Consider the following 27667-nt stretch of genomic DNA (forward strand, 5'->3'; position numbering starts at 1 on the left):
ACCGCTACTCCTGCTAGCATGCTAGCTGTGCTAACAATGCTAGCGCTACATTTTGATTATAAATCTCCCCAAAACTTTAACCAGTTAGGAGACAGATAGATAGAATGAGTAGTGCATGTGGTACATTTACATTTCGGAATTTCATGTGGAGTTATTGTATAAGACAAAGAAGTTAAATTACATTTTTTATTTACAATTTAATATCTCAAATCTTGAGCAGCTTTATGCTAGTGTTAGCATTCAGCCCTGGAATCACATTTCTTTTTCTTTTTTTTAAAAGAAAAAAGCACATTTTATCATTTCCCTCATGTTCACAATATTTTTTTATTTTCTTATACCCTTTTTGTCCCAGTAAGATTCAATTTAACCACTCAAAATTTGTGTTTCTCCTGATTACTTATTCTGAGACATCAATTTTTATTTTGCAAATATTTTTGGTTCACAGAACTGATGCAGCTCGTGTTATTTTCATTGCACATGCACTCATATCACTAATTCTGAGTACTGTAAACTCCCATTTGTCTCAGGATCCTAAAATGGAGTGCATGTTTACTGTATTCATATATATTAATGTTTTATTTGAACAAGGGGGCAAAACATTTAGCTATGCACCTTTACATTTTCTTCACAAGTGCAATTAACAGAATCTGGAAAAAGTGGAACATTTACATTTAAGCATTTAATGTGGGGCTATTGCAGTAGATAAAGACATTAAAATGTTTTTATTTAAAAAGTAGGAAAGAAAACCAAATTGTGAAACACTTTCTCTAAACATACCCCCAAAACAAGACACACAAACACCAACTTTTCTTCACAACTTGTATTTATTCAAACACCGTGAAATGAGAACAAAGACAAACCAGTCAAGTGCTTATAGTAGATGTAGTTTCGTCACCTCTGCAGGTCGATCCTGAAAGGACAAAGCAGATATTCCAGTAAATTGAAAAGTAAGATTGACAAACAGCAACAAGCTCTTAAATTTGAGTGCCAGAACCCTCATTTAGAAACTGTAAATAATCTCCCCCAGACAACTGAATGGGTCAGATGGGTAGTGATTGGTATAATCATTGGGAAGGCTTTTCACTACATTACATGAATGACATAAGTACAATACATACATGCATGTCAGGCCCACTCTTCACTGCAGCCTTCTTCTTATGTTGATCTGCCAAACAAGAATTAAGACGTTAACCATCCGAAGCACCATGATTATATTTAAACACATTTTACTATATTTTTTTAAAAAAAAGAAAGAAAAAAGTTATGCTTCCAGGATGTATGCCGAATTAAGTAGTGGCTGTATACACTTCAGGAAATGATTGAGTTGTGTTCTATAAACGAGTTAATCTTGGTCGAAAAGTGAATTAATCCTATTTTAAATTGGAGTTCGGCGTAGCGCACAGGAACACGCTGTCTTTTCTGGACCACGTGTTCTGGCGGTGGTGGGTTTACTGCGTGAAGCGGGCCAACTGTTCGGTCTGCAACACATTCACACTAAAAACACAGTAATGATGAATATACTCTGCAGTTTACTTACCTAATTACCCAACACGGAGCATCGACGTGCAGATACAGTATCAGCTAACGTTGCTAAACCAAACCCCGTTTGAAAGTCATGCTAAAAAAAGAAACGCGAGCTAGCTAGCTACCTGTGCCGCCAGCTGTTATATTGTATGCTCACAACTTGGAGTTTTTTCACTTGTAGGTGAAATTCAACTGTTCCTGTCTTACATATTAACTTCTCCTGAAGACATCGTGCTACAAGTGACCCACACTTTCGCTAGTCTTAAGTTTTTCATGGCGGCTTGGCGTCTTGTTCTTCTGGTTTATTGACACGTTTGTCTTGAAGCGTGTTGCCGCCACCTGCTGCCGGGAAGTACTGTCTGACTTGTAGACTGAGCATGCGCACAGATTTGTCTTCTCCCAGATACCAAGTGAAAATTATTATTATTATTTGTAAATAGCCATAACAGGCATGGATCTGTGAAAGTTTTTACTTTTTTTTTCTTATTAAAGTATATATCATTTGTGAACATTAAGTGTCATGTTATCCAAATACTTATTTAAATGTAGAATTCCTACATATTATGTATTTTAAATGAGTCAAAACAACTAGACATTTGTTGACGACTTGTACTTAAATTATCTCCAACAATGTTCAAACCAAGAGAGTTCACTCAAAGTAAAGGGTGCGCTTTATTTGGTTGCCTGTCGCTACTTTCAGAATAGGGAAGTCGGCAAATGAGACTAAACTTAAAGGGGCTATATGTTGTAATTTAAAACACATGACATGTATTTATCACTTTCATTTTGGCCGTATGTGAGCAGATTATAACATGACAGGAGAAATGAGACCCTCTCCGTCAGTAGTTTAGAGCTGTTGGACTGTTGGTTTCTTTGTGAAGGACTTTGGTCAGATTTTCCACCACAGTCGGGAAGGATGTGACTTAATGCAGGTCCTCGAGAGCTTTTCTCTGCTCAGCTAACGGAGGGCAACAGTAGCTAATGTTAGTTTATTAATGATGGCCGACTACCAGTGCAACACATTTAAACATCCGAGTCATGTCAGGTAGATTTTCATCCACAGCGGTGGTTGTTTTCACGGTGTGTTCACCACCAGTGCAACACATTTGACTGCATATGGAATTATTTGGATTACTCACGCAGTGTTTATCAATGCCAAACAGCCAGATTATTATATATTAGTCATAAGCTAATGTTAGCCAAGATGTGTGTCACTGAACTCAGAGACTCTGGTTCTCTCTTCTTCACTCTAACATGTTCACGAAGCTTAAAGTTTTGACAATACAAATAGAAAAATGCACGTTATACTTTCTTTCAGCTGCTCGCCTCTTGTTAGGAAACAACATTTAACAAGTCATCTCTGTCTCAATGTTTTTTTAATGTACAGTAAGCATGTGACTAATAAAACAGAACAGCACCAGAAGAATTGTGTACCTCCGCCAATCTCGCCATGTTCCAACTATTCTGACCAGTGCTGTGTGTGCATGTGTATGTGTGTATAATGCATTATGTGTGTGTTCATCTTACCTTTAGGATAATTCATTTTCATAGAAACAATTTAGCCTAGCCAAGGTTAATAATTAACATTTTGCAGCACTATAAGCCACACCATATTAGCGCTCACAACGATTACAAATACTTGTCAAAATAAATATCAAAAGATACATGTTCTGTTTGTCTACTGTCAGCACAAATGATTACGTAAAAATTACAGGCATTTCTTTTTCGAAAAAAAAAAAAAAAAAAACCTTCAAAAAAGGGAAAGCATGAAAGGAAACAGAATAAAATGGAAGAACAAAGGTTTGAGGAGGAAAAACAGATGTGATCGGACCTCGTAGGGAAAATAAAGTGAAGAAACAACGTAATTCCTGTTCAGCACCGACTCGCTCAGAGTCATTTCTGTCCATCACAGCCGGCCGAACACGTGTGAAGCAGTTTATGAAGGTCCATCCGAGGCGGTCTGCTCCGTCCATTTGTCCTTCAGTTTAAGTCAGGGAACAGTGCAAACCTGTTCCATGTTTATTATTCCAGCTAGCCGTAGCGTACCCGGGGCAGGGGGATCTACTTTCAGGCCATTTGATGAGGGAGACAACCCGTTTTCCCTGCAGGAGGGAAACCCCGGGGGTCCAAGACAGAGAGCACAGTAATCCATACATCTCAGCCCCACAGCCGGGGCGGGTTAGAGTGCGAGGAGAGCCACAGTGCTGCAGCCTAGCAGTTGATGGAGGCACAGTCTGCTTTGGCTTTCCCCGCGGAGTTGATTATCCTCATGAGGCAGTGTCCGAACTCCTCCAGGATCAACCTCTCTGCCTCCACCTGAGGCTGATGAGTCTGTTCTGCCTTCTTGGCCTGTTCCAGCAGGCACTCGCATGTCGCTTCAAGCACCTCCTTCGTTACGAACGTGTATGGCAGCCTGTGGGGAGACGAAAAACAAGAGCTCAGTGGGAGAAAACAACAACCTCCTCCATGTCAGCAGCTACTGTTACATTATCCGAAATTAATTCAGAGTAGAAACTGTGAAATGTGTGTACTGAGGTAAAGAATTAAGATCAAAAATCTGTCCAGACACACAGAATGAGATGACATTACGAGCTGTAAATTGAAAATGTTCTGAACGCAATGAAAAAAAACAAAAAAAACAGGCTTAATATGTATCAGACTAACAGGAAACCTTGAAGTCATCAGGACAAAGATCTACAGATGAAATAAATCTACTGAATGTGAAAAGGAAAATTTAAATGATCCTTCTCGGGAAATTCTACAGTTAAAATAACAAGATATATAATAAGATGTGTGGCACTCGTAACTTCTTGTTGTTGCAGCACAAAAGTGTTTCTGTACCTCCCGCCTCCACTCGAGATAACAGGCGTCGTCCGCATGAGCAGGTCTGAGATCTGTGACGACAGCTTGGTCTTCGCTGCGGTCTGCTGCTGCACTCTGACTTCTGCTGCGTCGGCCAGGTGCATCAGCGTCTTCCTCTCCGGGCTCTCCTCGAAGTTCTTACAGCCGATGCACTTACAAATGGACGAGCACATGATCTTCGCCTTCGAGGTGGAACAAAGGAAACAACAATGGTAAACGACAGCCCAACAGGTCATTATGAAGGGAAGAGATAAAGTTATAATACAGCCCACCTCGTAGCACTCGCAGTAGTTCTTCAGGCAGCCTGATCGTTTGCAGTTGCAGCCTTTGCTGTGCCGGCGGTCTGACTCGCCCTCTTTGCCTTTACCGATTTTAGGTTTGAAGGCCTCTGGGTTCCGGTCCAGACACGTCTGAGGAGAAACACAGTTTCACCTTAACTCATCCGTCTCAGAGAGAAAGAGATTCAGTCCAACAACACAAACATCTCCAGCTTACCTTGATAGCTTTGAGACGTTCAGTTTCATGCTCCAGGTTATTGAAGCAGTTATTGCAGTTACAATTATTGCAGAACTCTCCATTTGCAAAACAGTCACAGTATCTGGGGAGGAACAACAGAGCTCTATTCAATAAAACTGACAGAATCAGAATGAGTTAGCGTGGATCAGTGGGCCGACATCATTTGTCCAGCAGACAATTCACACACACGTCAAACGCAAAACTAAACCTCAGTCGTACTTACAGTTTGAGACACTGTGACTTGGTGCAGTTGCAAGGTTTCCTCGGTCTTGAAGTCGTCTCTGCCGCCGACACGCTGTGAGACAACAAACAACAACTTTGATTAAAATGAAAGTGAAGCACAATCAACCGATCCATCCAGTATCAGTTAGTACAATTTAGAAAACAGAGGTTATTTTAAAAATATAATGTTTTACTTAAACGTGGTGCCACTGCCTCCTGTATTAAAGATCTTTATCCGCCATCATGTGACCGATGGAGGCTGAGCAGCCACAGTGATAAAAAAAAAAACTTAACTGAAATCATAAACGTCAGGTGAGTCATCAAGTCTCAAGTCAAATAAATTCACGACTTCAAAGTCCAACAAAACAGGGACTCGAGGCCAAATCTCTGTCCCGAGAAGACAAGATAGTTTTACCATTTTCTATTTGAGTTAAGAAAGTTAATATCAACACAAATTTTCCTCTCCACTAGCAAATTGCAGATAAATGATAGAGAGTCATTAGAGCAGTCTTCATGTCCCTCCTCACCCATTCAGTGGTAATCTGGCCTGAGTCTGGACACCAGTGGATGCTGGGAAACTGGGGCTGCTGGAGAGGGTCACAAACGGAGGCTGCTGGAGCTGCAGAGGCGCAGAAAACATGACAGGAAATAAATAAAAACACATGAATATCAACGAGCGGTGAATGAAAAAAGCTCCCCAACACCACTCACCTGTGTGACGTATTGTGCTGGCACAACTGCGTAGCCCACGTTCCCTCCTCCTGGAGCCGGAGCCAGGACGGTGCCGGGGGGGAGGTTGGTGAAGTTGGGCTGGATCTGGGGTAGTGGAGTGGCAGGCATGATGAGGCGTTGCTGAGTCTGAGTGGTGGTGACGACTGTCGCTGACGTCAAAGGCTTCGGTGCAACCTGCAGGGAACAAGATCCATGATTTCCAGCTCTGGGGATATTTTGAATAAATCTCTGTTTGAATGAGGAGTTACCTGCTTGATGGTCTGTGCTGGGACGATGGGGACAGACATCCTCACTGCTCCTGTACTCACCACCATGGGTTTAGCTGTGGGACATCAAGTATAATGAGCTTCCACATGAAGAGCTTCCACTGTGTCTTTAAGTAAAGTGTGTTATCAGAAACCATCAAACAGTGTGTGTGTGTGTGTGTGTGTGTGTGTGTGTGTGTGTGTGTGAGTCACCTGTCTGTATGGAGCTGGTGCTGGGACCGCTGGGCTGTCCCGTGCTGCTGGCTGTGGTTGCCGTGACGAGGCGGACGTAGTGGAACCTGCTGCCTGGAACCTGAATCTGCTGCACGTTGGGCTGGGTGGCCAGTGGGATGATGGTCTTGAACTGGGAGGCACCGACTCCTCCAACAGCCACAGACTGGACTGGTTTTAGATTCTGAAAATGTTCAGATTCAGAGCAGGAGATGGAGCTCTGAGTCCAAATGACAGAAATATAAACTGGAGACCTGCGACTACCACAGTACTTCATGAGACCAGGCACGTTTTCAAACACAGTCTCCATTTTAATCTCACCTGCGCTGTGCTCTGGCTGGTGGCCACCTTGACTGGAGACGCAGATGTGGACTGCTGGACTGCGAGGATCTGCTGGCCGAGTGCTACATTAACAGGCAGCGTCACTGACTTCTGAGAGGCGTTGGAGGTCGGGGAGGCCACAGAAACCACAGTCACCTGACAGAGACGAACATGGAGAGAGCTGACTGCTGACCTGAAAGATGTCTCATATATATTCTCACAGATATTCATTTAATAACATTCATCCATCTAGATATTTGTGCTGTTAGTTGCGCACCTTGTTGTGAGCAGTTTCATGTAGGAAATGTTTCATTTTGTTTATCTACTTGTGGACGAGAGTCTTGCTAACTAAGTTTGCTAATATTAAAACTCAGCCGAGAAGGATGCCATTAATATTTACATCCCACGCTTTCAAGAGCACGAGCCTCCCGTCCAGGAGTAGATGAACTCTCTCACCTGGGAAGTTTTCCTCACAGTTTTACTCCATAAGCTTTTATAGTTATCTTGAGAAACCTAATCATGACTTCTTGAAGGAGACATTGCTGTTGAGTTTATCAAATAGATTTTTTGGGTGCTCTGAGAACCGCAAGCCGAGTGTCATCTAGTTCCATTAAACTGGTGAGAAGGCAGACATCTCTACAGCTGATATCTGTAAAACCTTGCGAACCTGTCAAAAACCTGCAGTCTGTCAAAACTGAAATAAAGTGGAGAAACACAACACAACACCTTTATTTTGTCAATGAGGAATCAGGTGTAGATGTTACCTTGCTGGGAGTCTTAAGGGGTGAAATGGCGATCTTTTTGCCGGGGATACTTTGTATACTGGTGTTGTGAGGCTCCGAGAGCGTGATGGTCCTTTGGGGCATCACTGGAGAACTCTGTGTCAGGACCCGTCCTACGAACACACAACACAAGATTTAGAAAATGTGGCTTTGTTACAACAGATAAACAGAACAGAGGAAACATCTGAACGCTTGAATAAAGAATAAACTTACCTGCAATAACAGGAGACACTGACGTCTGGGGACCTTTGCTGTTAACAGTTTTTGTAATGATAAACTTGATCGGTGCTGCCGAGGACGTTGGTGTTTTCTTAGAAATCTGTTCAGGGAGAAGAACGTGCATTCAACTCACACAATCATAACATTTTGAATTCATAAAGGGTCTAGTTTAACTGGTAGATTTTTAGTTTCTTTTGTTGTGTCTTCATCTCATCTTATTGATTTAACATGTTTGTTTTTACAGCTTGTTCTGATTTTAATGATATGATGTCAGTGACTAAGAAAATGTATTTAGTTTACCACAAGTGAAGAGGTGATCTGCAGCATCACCTGTGTGGATCTGTGCATCACTAGTTCATCTGCTCTAAAAGTACTTTAATTGGAATAGAAAGTAGAGCAACACTGATTAATCGATCAGTTATCAACTATTAAATTACTCGCCAACTATTTTGATAATCAGCTAATAGGTCTGAGTGACCTGTTAGGACAAAACAGGTCAAAATTCTCTGATTCAAGATTCTTAAATATGATTTTTTTCTTCCTCCATGACAGTAAAGTGAATATATTTGGGTTGTGGACAACAAAAGACATTTGAGAACGTCTAGACCAAACTAATAAATTAATAGAGAAAGTAATAAACTGATTACTAAGCAATGAAGATGAAGTCTGACCTCAACTGTCCATCTCTATATGAGCTGCACAGTCTTGTATGTGTTTATCAAAACAGCATATTTTTGCATTTCTCCAAACACGCTCATCATCTTCTGTAAAGCGATTTAACTCTACAGTTCGTGTTACAACGCCACAATTCACAGGGCAAATTTTAGCACACCTGGGAAATTGACAGGTGTGCAGGAGAAGATAAAGGGTCAACAGCATCAGAGCAAACAACTTCACTTCAGTTGCAATCTTTTCCCTGACTGCCTGTTGTTTCACCTTCAAAATCCAAAAACACACAGTTTAACCAGCCACACTGGCTGGCTGTCTTTAAAAATACAACTGAAACAGGTGCCATGACACTGGAAAATTAGTTATGTCTGATCTAGATTCCATCCTAAAGTCATGACGTTATTCACACCCTCGACATGCGGTCGAACTCTTGCACCCACTTCAGACAGTCGTAATATTTCAGTTAATTCTTCATCCCCAGTGGCTTAAGCTCAACTTGTTTAAATCTTGCAATGACACAAAACGATCTCTGTTACCTGTACAGTCTTCAGCTGCTGGGCCTGTAATGTGGTCACCTGGTTCCCTGCGGTTCCCACCACAGGCTTCAGCTCCGACCTCCCACCGATTGTCACCACTTTAAACTGTGGCGCAGGAGATTTGATGTCTCCTGAAGTCTGTGAAACACCAGGCTTGCTGCCTGTGTGGGGCAGCTGCAGCACTATAGGCTGCCCTGACTTTCCTATGGCTGTGACCAAAAGTTTCTGTCCTTCCTGCTTGATGACCTGCGGCTGAGAACCTGCAGACTTTGCTGCCTCTGTGGCTTGAGATGAAGCCACCTTGTTGAGAATGATCTGGTGGTTTGCGGGAGAGATGGTGAACGGAGCCGTGAGCTTCTGCAAACCACTCGTAGAAACAGTCCCAGTCACACTGTCTGTAGTTTTGGTGGTGGCTATGGAAGTAGCCATGGATGGTTTGATGGTAAGAAGAGGGGACGATGTGGATATGGACAAAGGAAGCTGACTCATGGAGCTGATGGGGAACGTGGAGTCCATGGCGATGGAGGAGGTCACAGTCTGTGTGTGTTCTGTAGAAGTGGCATCCGAACACAGGCTCAAGTTCTCTGAGGACATGGGTGTATCCGTCTCCATCGGGACCGATGTGTCATCGCTGGGCTCGGACTGGACCGCGGTGCCATCGGGTTGGGAGTGAGGGATGTCCTCTATGGCCTCAGTGTCCATGATCTCATCAGGAAGAAGGCTGTTGAGCTCTGGCGACACCACATCCATGCTGGCAACGTCTCAGCTGTCTGTTAATCCCCGAAGAACAATGCAATCATCTGTCAGCAACACAAAAAAAATGGTTATATTTTTCAACTCAACACATACATTGTAGTTCAATACACTTCAAGCTCTTCAGAAACATTTCCTTTTGTATTTGTAATTATTTAAAGTGAAAATAGACAATATTTCTCCCTCTAGTGTTTCTAAGCTGTTTTACTGTTTGTGTCACTGTTGAAAAGAAAACCAGGAGCTAGGAAACGTAATGGGGTACGCCTGAATTATGAGTTTAACTTCTTTCATTATCCGGATGACAGTTTAATGTTCTTTATAAAATATTCCACTCTGCTTCTAGTTGATTCTCTCTTTTATATGAACGTACTCATGGTTTGATGTAGAGAACCTGACTTATCGAGTCGTTAATCTCTTTCATGTGACCACTAAGTGTGATTTGTTAGCGTCAGTGAAGCCAGATAACGGAAATGTATCCTGTGGTTTATGCAAAACTGAGATGTAGTGTGAAAAGATAGATGATTAAAATATTTAACATTCCTCTTCTTCTCCTTAGATGATTATTTTGTGTATCTCGCTTTTGCATTACTATTACCCCCTATTTCTTTCCTCTAATTTTGCCTGTTTAATTATTTTATTCCTCATCTTAGCTCCTTTAATTAAGCTTTAACTGAGGCGTCTCACATGGTAATCTTTGTGCAAAAATAGTTAGAATCCTTGGTCAATTTGAGTGACTTGATTTTTCATAACAAAATACTTTGTGATCTCCAGGAGATCAGCAACAAGAAAAACGGTCCATGAGCTGTGCTTCAGGAAGTGAACCTTTTTTTTTTAAAAGCAGATTTGTTTCTGACAAGCAGGAGGTAGAAAAAACTGTGTGAGACCGAGCTGCAAAAAAGTTTGTAATTTCACAATCAAATGTTTAACCGCTGCAACTGTATTTCTGTCATCCTGTAAACCCGTGAGGGCTGGGCTCTCTGGGTACAACATGGATTTTTATTTAATCAATTAAAGAAATAACATTTATCACTATTATTATTATGATTATATCAACTGCACAAAATGCATCATGGTGCCTAATGCATGCATGCAACTTATCTCAGGTATGTTGAATACAGATAGCTGTTGCATCCTAATTGCAAATACAATTATTATATTATATTATATTATATTATATTATATTATATTATATATATATATATATATATATATATATATATATATATATATATATATATATATATATATATATATATATATATATATATGCTGTAATGCTTCACATAGTTAATAAACAGTTGGACAGCTCTGCAGTCTGCTTGCAAAAGGCTTCACAGGAAATATAAACAAACCATCGAGGCAGTTGAAGCTAACGAGTTTAGCCGTGTTTACTGCTAAAATGCCCGGTTTGATAACTTTCTGCCGGTGAATTAGTTTTGAGTATCGACGTGAGATTTTATCAATGGAGGGGTGTCCTGTGAGTGAGTCACGGCTGAGCTCTGACACAGCCTGACAGCTGATGGTGAGGTTAGCTAGGCCGCAGCGATCATCTCAGGCGGATCTTTGTCCTGCAGCTCTCTGCTCAACATTAATCCACACATATGAACCCTTCCCACCCCAAACACACACACACACACGGCGGCTAACTGCTCTGACTGTGTTCACGTCCACACATTAAACCGTGCTAATATCTGTAACCAAAAAATAATAATTAAAAAAAAAACCCCAGAACATCCCAGAAGTGTCCCCTGTTGGAGCAAAGAGTGAGAGAGAAAAGCGACAAGCTGTTTGCTGGCTGCGTTACTATTTCAGGCCGGGGTTGGATTTCGAAAGATCCGCCATTTTTACCTCGTCATCAACTCTGTTAGCTTGCCCGGCTAACGCTGAGCTACAGAGAATGAGGGGAATTCGTTTACTCTTATTTACACTGAGCTTAAAAAACACTTAGCCAACAGAAAGAAACAGAGCAGCTACATGAGAGCTGAGGATAAACTCGCTGGTCTCTGCGTGCTGCTGTCACAAACTTAGCACACTCAACGTAAACAATGCTAGCTCTCAACAATCCCTCCTGTCACTTGAGACATCCATCTGGATTAGAACATTTCAGCCAGACAATGCACTCAACAACTAAAGGACCCATTACATTTACCTGAGAGCGTGGGTAAGCCTGTGGTTTGTGTCTGTAAGTGAAGTTAGCCGGGCCCTACCAGTTATAAATTATACATTTCAGCTGAAATTGTATTTTAAGCCATTCAAGACACACACACACATCCAGGATCCGTTTCCACACCAGAAGCACGTCAGATACAGCAGGAGGATCCCGGTTCAGTAGTGTAGAAGCAGCTAACAGTGCTAACTTGTGCTTTTATCATATATAACAGTGAAACGTTACTGAGTGTGAACAGTTAATGCAGAAGTCGCTTTACCGTCCCACCAAAACAACTCCATGACGTTACGTCTCAGTGTTCAGCTAAGTTAACCTAGCTTTTACTTTACATTTGCGGACGCAGTTAACTTCACTTGGCGTAATAATTTCTGTTAGCACACACCAAACTTTATCTCAGAACAAAGAGTGATGTAATTGCTCAGTTCCAGGGGGTATCCTGTCCCCCTCGGTGCTCTCCGCTGGTGTCAAACCCTTAACCATCTTTATCATCATCATCATCATCATCATGATCAGCTTCATCAAGCCAGCCCAGCGGGCAGGACAACTGTACTAGCAAACTTGCTGAGGCTGCTAACCCAAGCTAGCTAGCACAACATTCTCAACACTGAACACTTTTTTTAAGTGTGCGGCTTCCTGCTGAATGCGGTGTAGCGAAGCCCAGGACGGCCCGACACGTCGTGCTGCTTACCCGAGGTATTTACGCTGGGCAACGTTTCCAGATAAAGCGAGGAAAGCAAAAGGCGATTGTTCAAAATACCGCGCCGAGCGCCATTCCTCCCTGACATTTCACAAGTCGACCACGCCCTCCGCGCCCTACGTCACGGCTACGTTTTTCTTAAAGGTACAGCACAAAACTTCACCGACACAACTCCGCCATTGATTTAAAGGAGTCTCACAAATGTAATATTTACAATACTGATGAAGTAATAATACAAACTGTTTCCATCAGTGAATAAACAAGCTGTTCTCGAAGGAAAAAATAAGGTCCCAGAATAGTGTTGGCAAAGTTGGCAGGGTCCGCCACATATAAACAAACTGTATGAAATTTTGTATTTTCGTTCATGAAAACAAAGAGCGTTTGTTTATTTAGCATTTTATATTTTATTTATTTATCGGACATTTTATAAAACATGCCTGTGGCAGTGATATGTAACACTGGCAGGATATTTTACAGTTAACAGTAAACTTTAATCTTTACTGTCCAAAATGATACCAATGCAATCAAACATTATCAGAGCGCTGTGTAGTTTAGAAGAAGGAAATTCAAACTATATGTGACCAGTTCTTACATATTGTCCGTGATAAATCTAAATAAACCCTGTAGAATGAATATCATTCATTATTTTTTACAGATATTCTGAATAATGAATTAACCCTGACTAACATTACTGTGTGGGAAACCTCAGAGCAGAGTAATGACAGCATCGGTCTCCTCTCAATGTCCTAAAAGACAGTTAAATGTAAAATACACCACTATAGCTTTGGATGTAAGCTTTGACTTTGTGGTATCAACATCACAGTTGGTAGCTTTCTGTCCTGAGTGTGTTTCTGCAGGTAAAAGGCTGAAGATGTTGAGTCAGCGGCAGGGTCAGGGCTGCTCCTGGTGCTGCCACATGTCCATCTTATTTCATTATTGCCTTTGGATGAAAAAGTAAATCCTATGATATAAAATACTGATTGATTAAGACATGCCTTCAGGTCATTTTACTTTTTTTTAACAGAGATCATTTTGCTCATTTGATTCTGAATGCAAAGCTTTATAACCAACACAAATGTAGCTACAAGGATTTGACAGAGCTAATTTTGTGCACTTAGGTATTAAATATAGTTTCTAACACATTTTTTAATGATATTTACTTGAACTATATCTGAAACCATGACATGCATGCAATTTTTTTTTTACAGTACATGGTGTAAAAGTGCTCAAGCCAGAAGAATACCATAACTATGATATATCATTACATTATATCACCTGTCATGCATTAATGTAAAAGCATTACTTTACTGTTGTGGTTGGCTGAGGTGGATAGATAGATAGATAGATAGATAGATAGATAGATAGATAGATAGATAGATAGATAGATAGATAGATAGATAGATAGATAGATAGATAGATAGATAGATAGATAGATAGATAGATAGATTATTTATTAATCCTCAAAGGGAAATAAGGTCATCATAGCAGACAAAAGGACAACTATAGAAACAATGATGACTTTATTAGTGATTAATCTGCCGAGTATTTTAATCAATTGATTTTTTTGGTTTGAAAACATTTTTAAAAAACACTGAGAACATGTTATTGACAATACATTAAGATGATAAAAATGATGAATGTGACACTTGAGAGGCTAGAACGATAAAATGATCCCATGAAAACTAATATTTAGTCTTTAAACTGCGCGTTGTATAAAAATCACAACTTCTTTTCGCTGTGCGTGCGCGCTCCCGCGAGGTGCACGCGTTCACGGCGGGCACGCACACCGGAAGTCCCGCTCCCTTCTTGGCGGAGGAAGCCGGTCTTGTTGACACTTCGACGGGCAACAATGGCGACCGAAGTGAGGCAGGAGCTGGCACAGCTGATGAATTCAACAGGATCTCACAAAGATCTTGCCGCCAAGTATGTCACGCTAGTTCCAGAAAACAGTTTACATGCAAACAGCAGCCACATGCAGAAAGTAACTGTTAGCTTGGAACGGGATAGCTGTGATGGATCAAGCTAAGCTAATGTTCGCTACCTAGCCACATTAGCCACGCTGAGCTAGGTAAACGTTAACTGTTTACCGGAGCACTTATTTGAACAAATTCTTCTTTAGGCTGTAACACCAACATTGACAGTGCTGTTAAATTTTCATCTTAATAGCATGAAACTAACGGCTGCTGTTTGCTAGCTGGGAACAGCATAGCATTAGCTAACAGAGTCGGAACTTGTGCTAATCAGTTAACGTGAGAGTTGCTGCGATTACTTGCGCGATATTCATCCAATATTGCGTTATAATTATTAATTCATAAAGAAATGAACACAGACGTGTTTTTGTTGTAACTAATATTTTATTATAATGTTATGACATATCAAAACAAAGTATGACTTTGTGTTTACCTCTGAGCTTTATAGTCAATTTGTGTTTATACGTAACACACCATGTTACTGTCTCAGCCTGTTTAATGTCCATTCATCAGTTTAAACTGGTGTGCTCTCTGACCTGTGAAATCTTTTGTAGGTATCGACAGATTTTGGACAAGGCCATTCAGTTTACAGATGCAGATCAACTGGAATCCTTGAAGGCCTTTGTTGAAGCAAGTATGCTGCCCCCCCAGTTCTTTCTACACAACACGCTTTGTACATTTGGCTGTAAACAGGATATCTAACCATGTTGTTTGTCTCGCGGTCAGTGGTCAATGAAAATGTCAGTCTCGTCATCTCGAGACAGCTACTCACAGACTTCTGCACACATCTGCCCAACCTGCCTGATGCCACAGCGAAAGCCGTGTATCACTTCACCCTGGAAAAGATTCAGCCGCGGGTCATCTCCTTTGAGGAACAGGTAAGTGCCCTCACACACTCTCACAAGCCTTCATAAGGTCAGTAAATATAAACCTCAGTATTCCTACTGACATGTGTAATCAAACGGTGTCCTTGCGGATTCTCAGGTAGCCTCCATCAGACAGCACTTAGCAACCATTTATGAAAAAGAGGGCGACTGGAGGAACGCTGCCCAGGTTTTAGTTGGAATTCCCCTCGAAACAGGACAGAAGTAAGTCAGCTAATGGCAGATTCATTTCCTTATGTTCAATGTTTTGTGACATTTCCAGCTCTTCAAAAACCTCTTTATTTCCCCTCGTAGGCAATACAATGTGGACTATAAGTTGGATACATATCTGAAAATTGCCCGTCTCTACCTGGAGGACGATGATCCAGTGCAGGCAGAGGCGTACATCAACAGAGCGTCATTGCTTCAGAATGAGTCGTCTAATGAGCAGCTGCAGATTCACTATAAGGTACAAGATCCCTCTGTGACCTCACTGCCTTTGGTTGTATCTGCATTACTGCTATTTTTTTTCAGTTGAATGTAAACAAGGTGCTTAAATTTAGAGCTGCAATAATTAGTCGATTATACGATTAGTTGATTGTAAAAAAAAAAAAAAAAAAGAGCCAGCAACTGTTTAGATGATTGATACATTGTTTTGTTTATATTTCAAACAAAAATTGTGGTTCCAGCTTCTTAAATTCAAGAATGTCGCTGTTCTTTGTCATTTCATGACAGTAAATTAAGAGGGAACTTTTTTTTCATCATAGAAAAGAGATGGAATAAGTGATATAATCAATAATAAAGTCATTAGTTGCAGCCCTACCTAAATGAATAATTATGGGGATATTGCTGTATACCTGTGTACCTGTAGTTGTTTGGATCGGTGTCTCATGCAGCTCTCCTTGTCAGGTGTGCTATGCCAGAGTCCTCGACTTCAGGAGGAAGTTCATTGAAGCTGCACAACGATACAATGAGCTGTCTTATAAGTCAATCGTCCATGAGACTGAACGTCTGGAGGCACTGAAACATGCCCTGAACTGCACCATACTGGCTTCAGCAGGTACACTAGGACTTGTGTGTTTACGACAATATTTTCAACGACAAGATAAAAGGACAAAACAAAGTGGAATACTACTAAAACTAAACTACTTGTATGTGTTGTAGGCCAGCAGCGATCCCGTATGCTGGCCACTCTGTTTAAGGATGAGCGCTGTCAGCAGCTGGCCACCTACGGCATTCTGGAGAAGATGTACCTTGATCGAATTATCAGAGGGAACCAGCTGCAGGAGTTTGCTGCCATGCTGATGCCCCACCAGAAAGCCACCACAGCAGACGGTGAGTCGAGACAATTAGCTTTATATGTTTTTTTAATATTTGATGTATGAATGGAGTCTGTTGTTTCTTAAAAAAAGTCCAGATTGCTCCTTTTGATGCAAGATAACATTTTACTACATGATGACTGCAGCTAATGTTGTGTGTTCTCCCCCTCGCAGGTTCCAGCATCCTCGACAGAGCTGTGATCGAACACAACCTGCTGTCTGCCAGTAAACTGTACAACAACATCACGTTTGAAGAACTAGGAGCACTGTTGGAAATCCCCCCAGCAAAGGTCAGACATTGATTAGATCAGTGTAGCCACAACTCTTAAAAAAGTGTATTTATTTTTGAACCCACAGTTAAAAGACGACTACAAGCGATTCATCTTTTTACTTCATGAAAGTCACCTTTGCTGCTGTTTATTTTCCATAACATGCATTGAAACATCAGCTTCTTCTGTTTGTATTCAGGCTGAGAAAATTGCTTCACAGATGATCACAGAAGGACGCATGAATGGCTTCATCGACCAGATAGATGGCATAGTACACTTTGAGAGTGAGTAACGACAGCTGGTCTGATCTTATATTTGATATCAAACAGAACTTTGATTTGTGAACCAAAGTCCAAAAACTGCTTAATTTTTTGTAGATTTCTTTGTTTAGTTCACACTTACAAGAGTGTTTAGTGTCATACATATTGTGGGATCCACTGTAGTGATATTCATACTATGTATGTGACAAGTGACAGTTTACAGAACATAAAAGTGTTAAACATAGCACAGCTGAAAGAATCGACTGGACTGAAATTATGACCCTGAAATTCAACGTCAATTTGAATTGCAGACTTGGAGAATTGTGACACCCCTACTTGACAGATGCATTTAATAATTAATTTTAGAAGCTTGACTCTGATCAACTTGCCTGATTGTTTATCTTCCCACGCTCTTATTAATTTGTTTTTTATTGGAACATCTAGTTTGATGCAGCACTTCCCTTTATCCAAGACAGATTCCTCTCAAGGGGAAAAAATAAAGTGACCCAAACTTTGTCTTACAGTGTTTACATTATGATTTGGCTCATTAAACTAACCGTCAGCGACCAGCAGGGGGCAGCCTTTTCAAACAGGAGTGACAACAAACAGTAGAAAGCAGCTTCCCTGCTCATGCTCAGGTCTACAGCAGCCATTAAAAGTCACACACAGTTGTTTGATATCATTCTAATCTTTTATCTCTTGCAGCACGGGAACCTCTTCCTACGTGGGACAAGCAGATCCAGTCTCTGTGTTTCCAGGTCAACAACCTGTTAGAAAAGATCCGTACGGCTGCTCCAGAATGGGCTGCACAGGCGATGGAAACCCAGATGACCCAGTAAACATCGGCACCACTCTCAGAATTAAAAAAAACCCAAACTGCTCCCTCAGCCTCTCCACCTTTCATCTTTCTGGTCAAAACGTCTGCACTTCAGTCCTGGTGATGAAAAACAGCCGAGGAGAGCGTCTCTGTCATCACCATCACTTGTTTATATTTTCAAAGAACACTGATTTACATCTTTGCTGACTGGGAAAAAAGTTCAGTGTCTGGCAGGGATGTGATCACACGAGGTGTAATGTAACTTTAAGGTGCGATTCTCTCAGCATGTTAAAAAAATGTGGACACGATTATTCCGATAGCTGACATGTAACAGGGTGAAAAGGAAGTAAAAGATCTGAACGCCTGGTGTGTTTAAGTTTTCATGTTCAACACATTCCTGTGTTTTAATTTAACATACTGATGCACAAACATCTGTCACGTGACTCCGGATTTATCCATGTAAAACCCTCTCAGTCCACATTTAAAGAATATCAGCAAAGAGAATTAAATTCAAAGCTAAGAGAAATTGTTTTTTTGTTGTTATTTTCTGCTTCTGTAATAATTAAGTGAAATGATTTAAACGGGCTGTGTGGAGCTTCTCTGTTGTGTTGCAGGTCGTGTGTTAGTTTAAGTCACATCCTTTGGACTGACGTGGAAGACCTAATCCGAGTCCTTCACAAAGAAATCCACAGTGCAACAGCTGAAACAGGCAACTAAGACAATATGGGCCGTAGGTAACCTAGAGAGACGGGGAAGGTCACATCACAACATCCTGCAGAGCCCCTTTAAATCAGAAGTCATGCCCTCCTGCAGATGTCTCAGCAGTGTCCTGTTGAGGATTTATTCAGTATCTCCACGTAATGAATTTCTATGTCGTTCTGACATAGTCATTATTTGGAAAAGAAGAGTTTCTTTTCGTAAAGACCTTCACGATACTTTTTTAAATATTCACACTGACAACACTGTTGACCGTAAACTGTCACCGCCAGATGAGCTGATGGACCATCGGGGACAAAACAGGTCATGTATTTTATCTCTCTCCTATCACAGGTGGAAATCACAGTAATTATTCCCAGTAATAAACTCAAGGTATCATGAAGGTATCCTACCTGTGGAAACAAAACATTATTGCCATACGTAGTCCAAGATTCATATACTGCTGAACTTAGTACTTCCTAAATTACTTGCATGAATAATATGAAGTACTTTCACTGTGTACTTTTTGAGTAATCATGTGTCAAAATCCATCCCAGAGACCAAAAATCATATTAAGCATCCTATAAATGACAGACATCAGAATTTAGAGGATAAAGTCCAGATGATGTGTTAAAATGTCACTTTATCATAAAAGCATAAAACTTTTAGAGTTTGGAGCCCTGAAATTTCTCAGACATGGAGCCGAAGCAAAAACATTCAGAGGCAGCCATTTTTCCTTCCGCCCAAAATATATATTGAATATTATTCTACTCTTTAATCTAACCAGTGCAGTGCCCGTAGGAAATATGTATTCCTATAGAAAAGTGGGAGGTTAAGTAGCTTTTTCATGGATGGCCAAATGAGGCTGTGTTTGAAGGTGGGATGTCAGGGATATTTAGGTTTGTTGTGAAATCTGACATTCCAGGGTATAATTGGCCGTTTTTGACTATTTTTGATTTTGCCATTATATTTCACCTTAAAAACTATTTACTTGGTGTCATTATTTTCAGCACAACCTCACCTGTGTGACTGTACAGTTATTTTTATTTTTGACATACTGTATTAGCACAATGGCCAAAAAATCACAAAAAAAGAAAAAAATACTCTTTTTTTTCTGTGAAAACCACAAATATGTTTAACAAACCATTTTTTTATTACTTATAATGCGAATATAAATTGTTGTTTGCTAAATATGTGCATACATTTTAAAAATTTACAAAGTTATATGTAACTATTTACATTTAAATGCAGTCAGTGCTCAGGTCTGCCTGAGCTCCTTCAGCTGAATGAAGAGCTGCACTGTCTGCTCCACATTTAGTCTCCTCATTTTTTTTGACTCATTAAACAAAAACCAACTCCACTACACACTAAACACACCACACCAAACACTACATAACACACTAACTACACACTCCAAACACGCTAAATGTCACAAATCTCTCAACTCTCAATATCGTTGTCTGTCTCTATACCGACCGTCGTTGCCTGTCACTCATCCGCCTCCGTCCCTCCCACAACTTCCCGTTCCTCAACAACCAAACTTGCTGCTACTTTCGTGACAAAAGTCCGTTTTTACCGTTTCTTCCTGCACCAGACACAAAGCAAACGTGTTGCAATGTTCGCGAAAAAGCGTGACGGACATTATTTACCCTAAGTCCGGTTTTGGACCTGCCGGTGCGTCCCTCGACTCGGGAGGTGGGCCGTGTTAGCGGCTAGCGGCTAGCAGCTAGCTACACACCAACATCCAGATCCAGATTCCACTTTGTTGTCCGCGCGTCTCCGGATCTCCTCAGACCGGAACAGACTCGGTCTGGACACGTTTAGCCTCATTAATCCACAACAGTCAGTTTAGATGCACATAATGGACCGAACCGGCAAAATCCCAGTCCAGCTCGCACGCTGCAGGTATGAATCGGCTTGTTTCTTAAGGTGTGTAGTAGAAGTGATTGGCTCTGGTGCGCACGTGACTATGGTGGCTGTGGTGGACAATGCTGGCGGAATTGGTAAAGCATTTATGAAATAATTTATTAACGGTATCATTGTAGTTCAAACGAATCTGATGTTGCACACCCTTGAACCAAACAGCAGCCATGTTGAAACTCTCAGGTCAGTCTGATCCTGATCTGCAGAGATATTTGAGGAACACACACACACACACACAGAGATTCCTTGCTTTTATAGGGAGATATAATCTAATCTTTATAGCTTCTGTGTTAAATCTTCACAACATGCATCAAAACATGAGACAGGAAACAACTTTTCTGTCTCATCTTGTTTGGTTCAGCAGATACGATGCAACATAGATAATTCAGTTACTGTGGAAAGTAAAATCTAGTTCCATAATCACAGCGTACCTGAATTCACCGTTAACCTGTTCACCTGAGCCATTTCTGATGTAGTGGATGATATCATCATACTCCCTGATCATCACCACACACAGGTTCACACCAGGCTGGTGCAGGAGACATGATGCAGAATAGGTACTTCAGTAAAATACCCAACATGGCTGTATGTGGAAATGATGCAAATGGAGGTAAACACAGAAGCAAATTTGATTTCTGTTTGTTTCCTGATTTTCTTCACATGACTTTGTGCACTTCTCTTTTCCCGACATTTGCATAATAACCGACACTCGACAAAAGTGAAAAAAATTACCAAACAAAATGGAAAGAAAGAGACTTCTAATTCAAATTTAATGACTTGTTTTACAATAACAGTTTAACAGATATTTAGTATCCAGGTCACAAGTTCATCAGCATCCATTTAATAGACTTACAGGCATTTTGAAGCTTTTTATAGAAAACCGTACATGTCTTTTGTAATTTAAATCAATCTTCCTCACAAAAATACGACTGCAGCTCAGATCCACAGTCGTGTTTTTGTCCCAGCCGACTAATATTTTACTGTCAGGAAGAATGTGGGTCATTTGAACAGTCTATCATGTGATAGTCCATTCAAATGTTATATTATGCTTTATAGACCTTCATAAAAATCTTACGCAATTGGCTGCATACACAGGCGCTTCAGCCAGCACAGCAGATTTACCACATGTTGTGACAGCATGTAATCAAGTACAATAATCTAATTCTAAGGTATAAAACAGACATGTGACTTTCCATTTGGACAGCTGCGTTACGATAACCCCACGGATCATTAAGTGGAACATGTGAGGCTTTTTGTAAATGAACATGTGTTTAGAAAATGCCTTGTTCCTTTCTGCGGTCGATGTCCCTCTTCAGCTGGCAGGTGGCACAGTATGGACAGCACAGGGTGACCATGAAGTCTTTACACATTGACCCCTGCAAACACAAACACACACACACACACTTAGAAGGTGTATCAGGATGAACTTCTGTTGGATGATCTGAGGTTCAGTCTGACAACGTCTGAAAGTCTGTATGAGGTTCATAGACCAAACAGCCACGTTGTTAAAATCACTTCGCAGTGACTCAAAATATAATAATTCCCCTTGAAATGTGTTCAAACTAAAGTAACAAGCCTGTTTTAAAAATGTAAGTATGTCAACATTTGAATTTAATTTGGGGGGGGGACTGTTCCTTTAAGGATTTTATTTCTTCTTGTAAATCCATGTCTTGCGTCTTTTAAGGTCAACATGAGTTTGTTTAGTTGTACACATGCGATAACCTCATTAAAGGTAGTATCATCACTGTCATCCAGCTCCTCACGTCCACTGTGAACTTACCTTGATGTTGTATTTGGTCCTGTAGACGCTGCGGATCGGCATCCCCAAGCCACACAGGCAGCACTCGTTCATGTCGCTGGCGATGGAGCAGCCGAGGCAGTAGTAGCAGAAGAAACCGTAGCAGCCTGACTCGGAGGGAAGAAAACACAAAATCTACATCTTGCCTGCAGGTGTAACTGTGAACGTGCTTTCAAAGAAAAAAGGAAGGAGCGCTCACAAGTTCCACAGTCGTCGCAGCAGTCAAACGTGCCGGTCTGGAACTCAGTTTGCTGAACTCGTCCTGGTTGCATGGTCACAGGCATGATGGAGGTGATTCTGTGAGGGCGAAAAAAATGATGTTTTGTTCTTATCTCTGTTCTCTGGGCCCCATTTTGAGATCATTACATGTGTGTTTTCCTTCAGCAGAGATAAGTATAAACCCTCTTTTGAACATCAAACAAAATGAGACATGAGTTCAGGATATCGAGCAGTCGTTCAGGAGGAGGAGGAGGTAAATCTTACCAGATGGCTGAAGAGTGGAGGGTCGGTGAAGCTGACGGAGGAGACGACTGACTGAGACCAGAGACGGAGTGAGTGGATTTAAAGTAGCTGTTGATGACTACATAGCTTTTATTGTGCAGGAAGTTCCAGTTAAGGTCAACATCAGTGAACACACCTTCACCTACATCGAGGACATAACACTGCCATAAAACTTAAATGTGTGACTCTCCTCTGTGCACGTCATTTCAGGAAACACACACACACACACACACACCTGAGGAAGTTTCATGTTTTATTCAAATGTAGGAAAAAACCCTTTGATGCAAATGTGAACTGTACATGAAAGTTCAACTCTGGTGACATGTCAATCAAAGTCATGTTAAAAACACAATCAGGCTTTTTATATGTAACAGTAGACGTACGTTATTTAGTAAGGAGGTCTCTCTGAAATCAGAATCTCATTTGCAACCCGAGTACAGAGTAAAACAAATAAATAATAATGGTTATGATATATAATATGTTCATAATAATAATAATAATGATAATGTAGGAAAAGATAGAGAAGAGTGTGATGAAGCATGTTTTAGAACATGTTTGGCGAATAATAAGAATTATGTCATGTAAAACCTAAAATAATATATAATGATATAAAGAACTGTGGTGACATACAAACCTATGGAGAACCAAATCTGCCTAAATAAATAAATACATAGAAAATAAATTAATATGCCATTAAATACACTTAAAGTAATGTTTATGATAAAAGCATATATTAATTAATGAAACAGAACATAAATTGATATTTGATTTAATTTGCCTCTTTACTTATTTACAGTCGTATTTATATACTTTTCCGTTCAATGTTCTTTTTTTCTTTTTTTTTTACAACTTCTTTGTATCCCGAGGAGAAAGCCACAAGACTTCCTTAAAAAAACGCTCAATTTTGAGACTTGTTGCGTCTGGAGGAACACTGAGATGATATCGAAACACTGTTGACAACATTTTTAACTATTTCTACCTTCTTGTTGATTCGGCAAATGTTATACATGAATATAAGTTTTTCTTTGTGTAAAAAATGTTGTATCATATATATTTGTCTATCGAGCTGGTAGGTGAGGATTCTCTTGTACTTGTAGTTTATTTGATTATTTGAATACATTTCAGAGGTAAATGTTGTTCTGCAATTTAATTAACTGTTGTAATTATTAGAGAAAAGTTATTATGAGCACAGAGAATGTGATGCATTGTTATACGTTTAGTTGTTCACTTACAGTTGACCTGTTCTCACACTGCAGGGCTCCAAAGTCCAGTTATTTATTGCTCTTATTTATGACTGTCCAGTAACCAGTGACCTATACCGACATTTTTGATGTGGATGTGCTCACGTTGACCTACAGTTCATGTCCTGGATTCTCTTGAAAGAATTCATATAAAAACTATAAAATCCTAAAGCTGAACTCCAAATACTTTTTCAGCTTTGACATTTTAAATTTCACCTCACTAACTTGTTTATTTTTCTCTGGATTGGGTTGAAATTTGTCCTGAACAGCCACAAAAAAAAAACATAAAAATACAAACCTGAAGATAGTTTGCAACACAAATTCATCCATCATTTAATGATCTTTTAAAATAAATACATCGCAAGTTGCAGCTTGTAACGGTGAATGTAAATGAAGAATCTGTCATTTTAAAACATTTATATCTCCTCTAGTTTTCACTTTCCTGCTGCCAGATATTGATTCTGTGAAGTTTTATCAAATCTACAAGTTATTTAGTGGCACCGATCTCACAAAGTAACCTCAGAGCTGGAAAAAAACACACCTTCTAAAAGAATTATTCAATCATTTGACGATTGAAGTGAAGACGACATGATAATATTAATAATGATAATAATAATACACTCACACAGTTTGATTTCATATGTACATATTTGTGCTGTGTGTCCTCAGTGTTTTCCATCTTTGCATTTTATCTATTAAGCTCTTTTATTGTTTTCAGGAACAGAATCAGCTCCACCTCAACCAACAAAGAAGTACACCCAGTTTTATTGTGTTTGTATAATCCTGAGTCATAAACGTCCAGGTCTGACAGCGGACACGCCTCGTTCCAGATTATAGTAACAGAGAATTATCAAAGTCTGAACGGAAAGTGGTTACAAAGCTCAATGCAATGCTCGGTGGAATATGTGAGCAAAGTTTCCTGTAAAGATAATATAAAATGTTCCAATCCTTTGCGATGCTGCTTTCAGACACACGGTGGCGCCGCTTCCCACGACCTCAGCGACACCTCCTCAGGCTGTGTAGGAGAGCATGTAATGACTGTAATGATATGGGCTCCTACATAATGAGCGGCTGTGACTGAAGCTCGGGGAATAGGCATGATTTTCAATTTCCTACAGACTAAAGATAGACGTGGGCCAAATTACAGCAAAATACACGAGGCTGTCATTAACCGACAGTCGACAGCAGACCCCTGAAAGACTTTCACCAGACTGAGCAGACACAAGCGTCAGAGCTTTAAACAGTGTTACTTAATAGCAATAAAGAAATAAAGTTTATTCTAACAGTCTGTGTTTGATTTACATCAGGATACTTCAGGGTTAATGATAAAATCAGACAAACGTGTACCCGTCTTTTATCCTGACAGGAGTTTTTATTAGTTAAATTCAAAGTTTGAGTCAAACGAATGTCAGATTCTGTGTGTTTTTGTCTCATATTGTTCTCTGTGGATGTCAGTGGAACATCATTATATCCATATAAGCCAACGTGCATTTTCTCAAGTGTAGTTTTTAGGTTTTTGTTCCGCATGACTTCCATTTTATTCTTCTACTCTGTTGCAGTTCAGAGGGAAATATTGTACTTTTTACTTCCCTGCATGTATCTGACTGCTGTGATTCATATATTACATAAAAACATGAGCTGTCTGCATTATTATTAAAGATAAAATACACAAAAGTAGTTAAATTAAGCTCTTCTTTGACCACATGCAACATTAAAGCTCCACCTGCGTATAAGTTAATTAGACCAAAAAGTCCCACATGAGAAAAGTAGAGATGTCGTGTTAAAGTATTACTTACTTTCAACTACAGGACGTAAAATAATCTGATATTAAATATGTATGAAAAGTACACGTTTCCTGTTGGCTGATAAAAGAAATATATATATATATATATATATATATATATATATATATATATATATATATATATATATATATATACAGTATATATATATATATATATAAACGCACGTCTTCAGCTGTGATGTAATCAGCAAAGTAACTGAAGTAATCACATAAATATGGAGGAGTAACATGAAGTGTGAAGCACTGAAAAAATACAAGAAGAATGTTTGAGGTGCTGATTATATTTTGTGTTATTGATCTGAATCTGTGAGGTAACTTGTAACTGAAAGTATTAAAACAAAGTAAAATATTTGCCTCCAAAATGTGTTGAAGTGTATAAACGAAGTATGAAGAGGAAGAAAATGGAAGCAAATGTCCTTATGTGGCTCAAGAGTGGAGCCAGTGTCTTGTTATCTGAAGGTTGCTGGTTTGATTCCCCTGGTCTGCAGGTCGAAGTGCCCTTGGGCAAGATACTGAACCCCAGACTGCTCCTGATGCGCTGATTGGCTTCTTGCACGGCAGCCAAAACATCAGTGAATATAAATGTACTACAGTGTAAATTCCTTCACCGGTAACTAGTAACTAAAGTAATCAAATACATGTAGAAGAGTAAAAGTTTGATATTTGCCTCCTCATTGTACTCAAGTAAACGTACCTAGTTACTCTCCACTGCTGGTTACTTTGCACTCTATTTAAACATGCGAGTTCACTTTACTTGTAATAGAGTAGTTTTATAATGTGCTACACCTCCTCTGTCAGACGGTAACTTGTAATCGAGTTCTTTAAAGTAGCGCTTCTATTTCAGATCATGGTGTGAAACTCACCCACATGAAGTAACAAGTCGCTTAAGTTATTGAAAAAGGAAATACTCAAAGTAAAAGTATCTAAAAAAGTTGAGTAAATGTGTCAAGTCACCTGCCATCACTGGTGACTTCTTTACTCCAGGTAACAGATACATGAGGTGGAGCAGGAAGTGAGTAGATGTACTCAGTTACCTTCCACCGCTAGTTACTTTCACTTTGTGGTGTTTTTTTGTTTTTGTTTTTTTTAAACGTGCTCTCTGACAGACGCAGACTTCACTTTGACGTGTAACGGAGTACTTTTACTGCGGGTCGCCTCCTGCACTCGGGGTGAAGCAGCTGAAGTCTGCGGTGTTATTTCAGGGCAGCTGTGATGGACATGCGCACAGCTGATGGAGTGGAGAGGCAACATCTGCACTGACGTCACCTCCCCCCCCCTCTGAAAAAAAGCTGGCAGTGCGTGGAGCTGTCCTGGACTGGGACAGACCCGGTCTCTGCGATGTAGTGAGGAGGAGCAGCTCCGAGCCAACTCCTGCTGGTGCTCGCAGTCTGACTGTGGCGGCTCCGCGTCCTCGACTCACTTTCTGAAGCCTCTCTGCGCCTCCGAGAGGAAGAAGAAGAGGAAGAAGAAGACAGAAAAGACGAGCTGAATAACCGCTTCAGTTTTTAGGTGACAGGGTCCGGGTCTGAAGCGGAGACTCAGCGCCTGCAGTTCCAGAGGATGGCAGAGTCCAGGAGGAGATGAGCGGAGGAGCGCAGCGGAGCAACTCCACAGCTGCACTTCACGTCTTTTGTCCCGAGCTCTCTCTGCGCGGTTGGACCGGAGCTGGCGATGAAGATGAGCATGGTAACTATGCGCTAACGCTGCTGGGAATACGTGTGTGTGTGTGT

General features: G+C 40.4%; 4 protein-coding genes across 6 annotated transcripts in view; 2 read left to right on the forward strand and 2 right to left on the reverse strand.

Moving 5' to 3' along the window:
- Positions 1-2881: 2881 nt before the first annotated feature.
- lin54 (lin-54 DREAM MuvB core complex component) lies at positions 2882-12612 on the reverse strand. Of its 3 annotated transcripts, none has more exons than XM_037117843.1 (14): positions 12468-12612; positions 8860-9659; positions 7649-7754; positions 7418-7548; positions 6654-6809; positions 6315-6516; positions 6105-6178; positions 5836-6030; positions 5652-5743; positions 5126-5197; positions 4882-4984; positions 4659-4796; positions 4366-4568; positions 2882-3937 (listed from the first exon to the last, which is right to left on the reverse strand). In XM_037117843.1, exons 2-14 carry the CDS (start codon positions 9607-9609, stop codon positions 3736-3738), a joined length of 2424 nt encoding a protein of 807 aa, XP_036973738.1. In that variant the 5' UTR covers positions 9610-9659; positions 12468-12612; the 3' UTR covers positions 2882-3735. The 3 variants fall into 3 exon arrangements, with proteins under 3 accessions (XP_036973738.1, XP_036973736.1, XP_036973737.1); XM_037117841.1 differs by having other exon boundaries at positions 6315-6552; XM_037117842.1 differs by lacking the exon at positions 12468-12612 and adding an exon at positions 11762-12367 and having other exon boundaries at positions 6315-6552.
- Positions 12613-14244: 1632 nt separating this feature from the next.
- cops4 (COP9 constitutive photomorphogenic homolog subunit 4 (Arabidopsis)) lies at positions 14245-18500 on the forward strand. The gene is made up of 10 exons (XM_037118207.1): positions 14245-14399; positions 15001-15080; positions 15173-15324; positions 15431-15534; positions 15625-15778; positions 16219-16369; positions 16474-16644; positions 16803-16918; positions 17097-17181; positions 17863-18500. The coding sequence occupies exons 1-10, from the start codon at positions 14326-14328 to the stop codon at positions 17994-17996; spliced, it is 1221 nt and encodes a 406-aa protein (XP_036974102.1). The 5' UTR covers positions 14245-14325; the 3' UTR covers positions 17997-18500.
- A 2844-nt stretch (positions 18501-21344) lies between these two features.
- LOC119029404 (placenta-specific gene 8 protein-like) lies at positions 21345-23022 on the reverse strand. The gene is made up of 4 exons (XM_037116187.1): positions 22875-23022; positions 22591-22688; positions 22374-22498; positions 21345-21969 (listed from the first exon to the last, which is right to left on the reverse strand). The coding sequence occupies exons 2-4, from the start codon at positions 22673-22675 to the stop codon at positions 21865-21867; spliced, it is 315 nt and encodes a 104-aa protein (XP_036972082.1). The 5' UTR covers positions 22676-22688; positions 22875-23022; the 3' UTR covers positions 21345-21864.
- Positions 23023-27130: 4108 nt separating this feature from the next.
- The window catches only part of adamts6 (ADAM metallopeptidase with thrombospondin type 1 motif, 6), a 55076-nt gene continuing 54539 nt past the window's right edge, over positions 27131-27667 (forward strand). The window contains exon 1 of the mRNA XM_037118322.1: positions 27131-27623. The gene's annotated coding sequence lies outside the window, so the exon portion shown is untranslated. The remainder of the gene's footprint in view (positions 27624-27667) is intronic.

The sequence above is a fragment of the Acanthopagrus latus genome, chromosome 12, assembly GCF_904848185.1.
Source record: "Acanthopagrus latus isolate v.2019 chromosome 12, fAcaLat1.1, whole genome shotgun sequence".
Lineage (NCBI taxonomy): Eukaryota > Metazoa > Chordata > Actinopteri > Spariformes > Sparidae > Acanthopagrus > Acanthopagrus latus.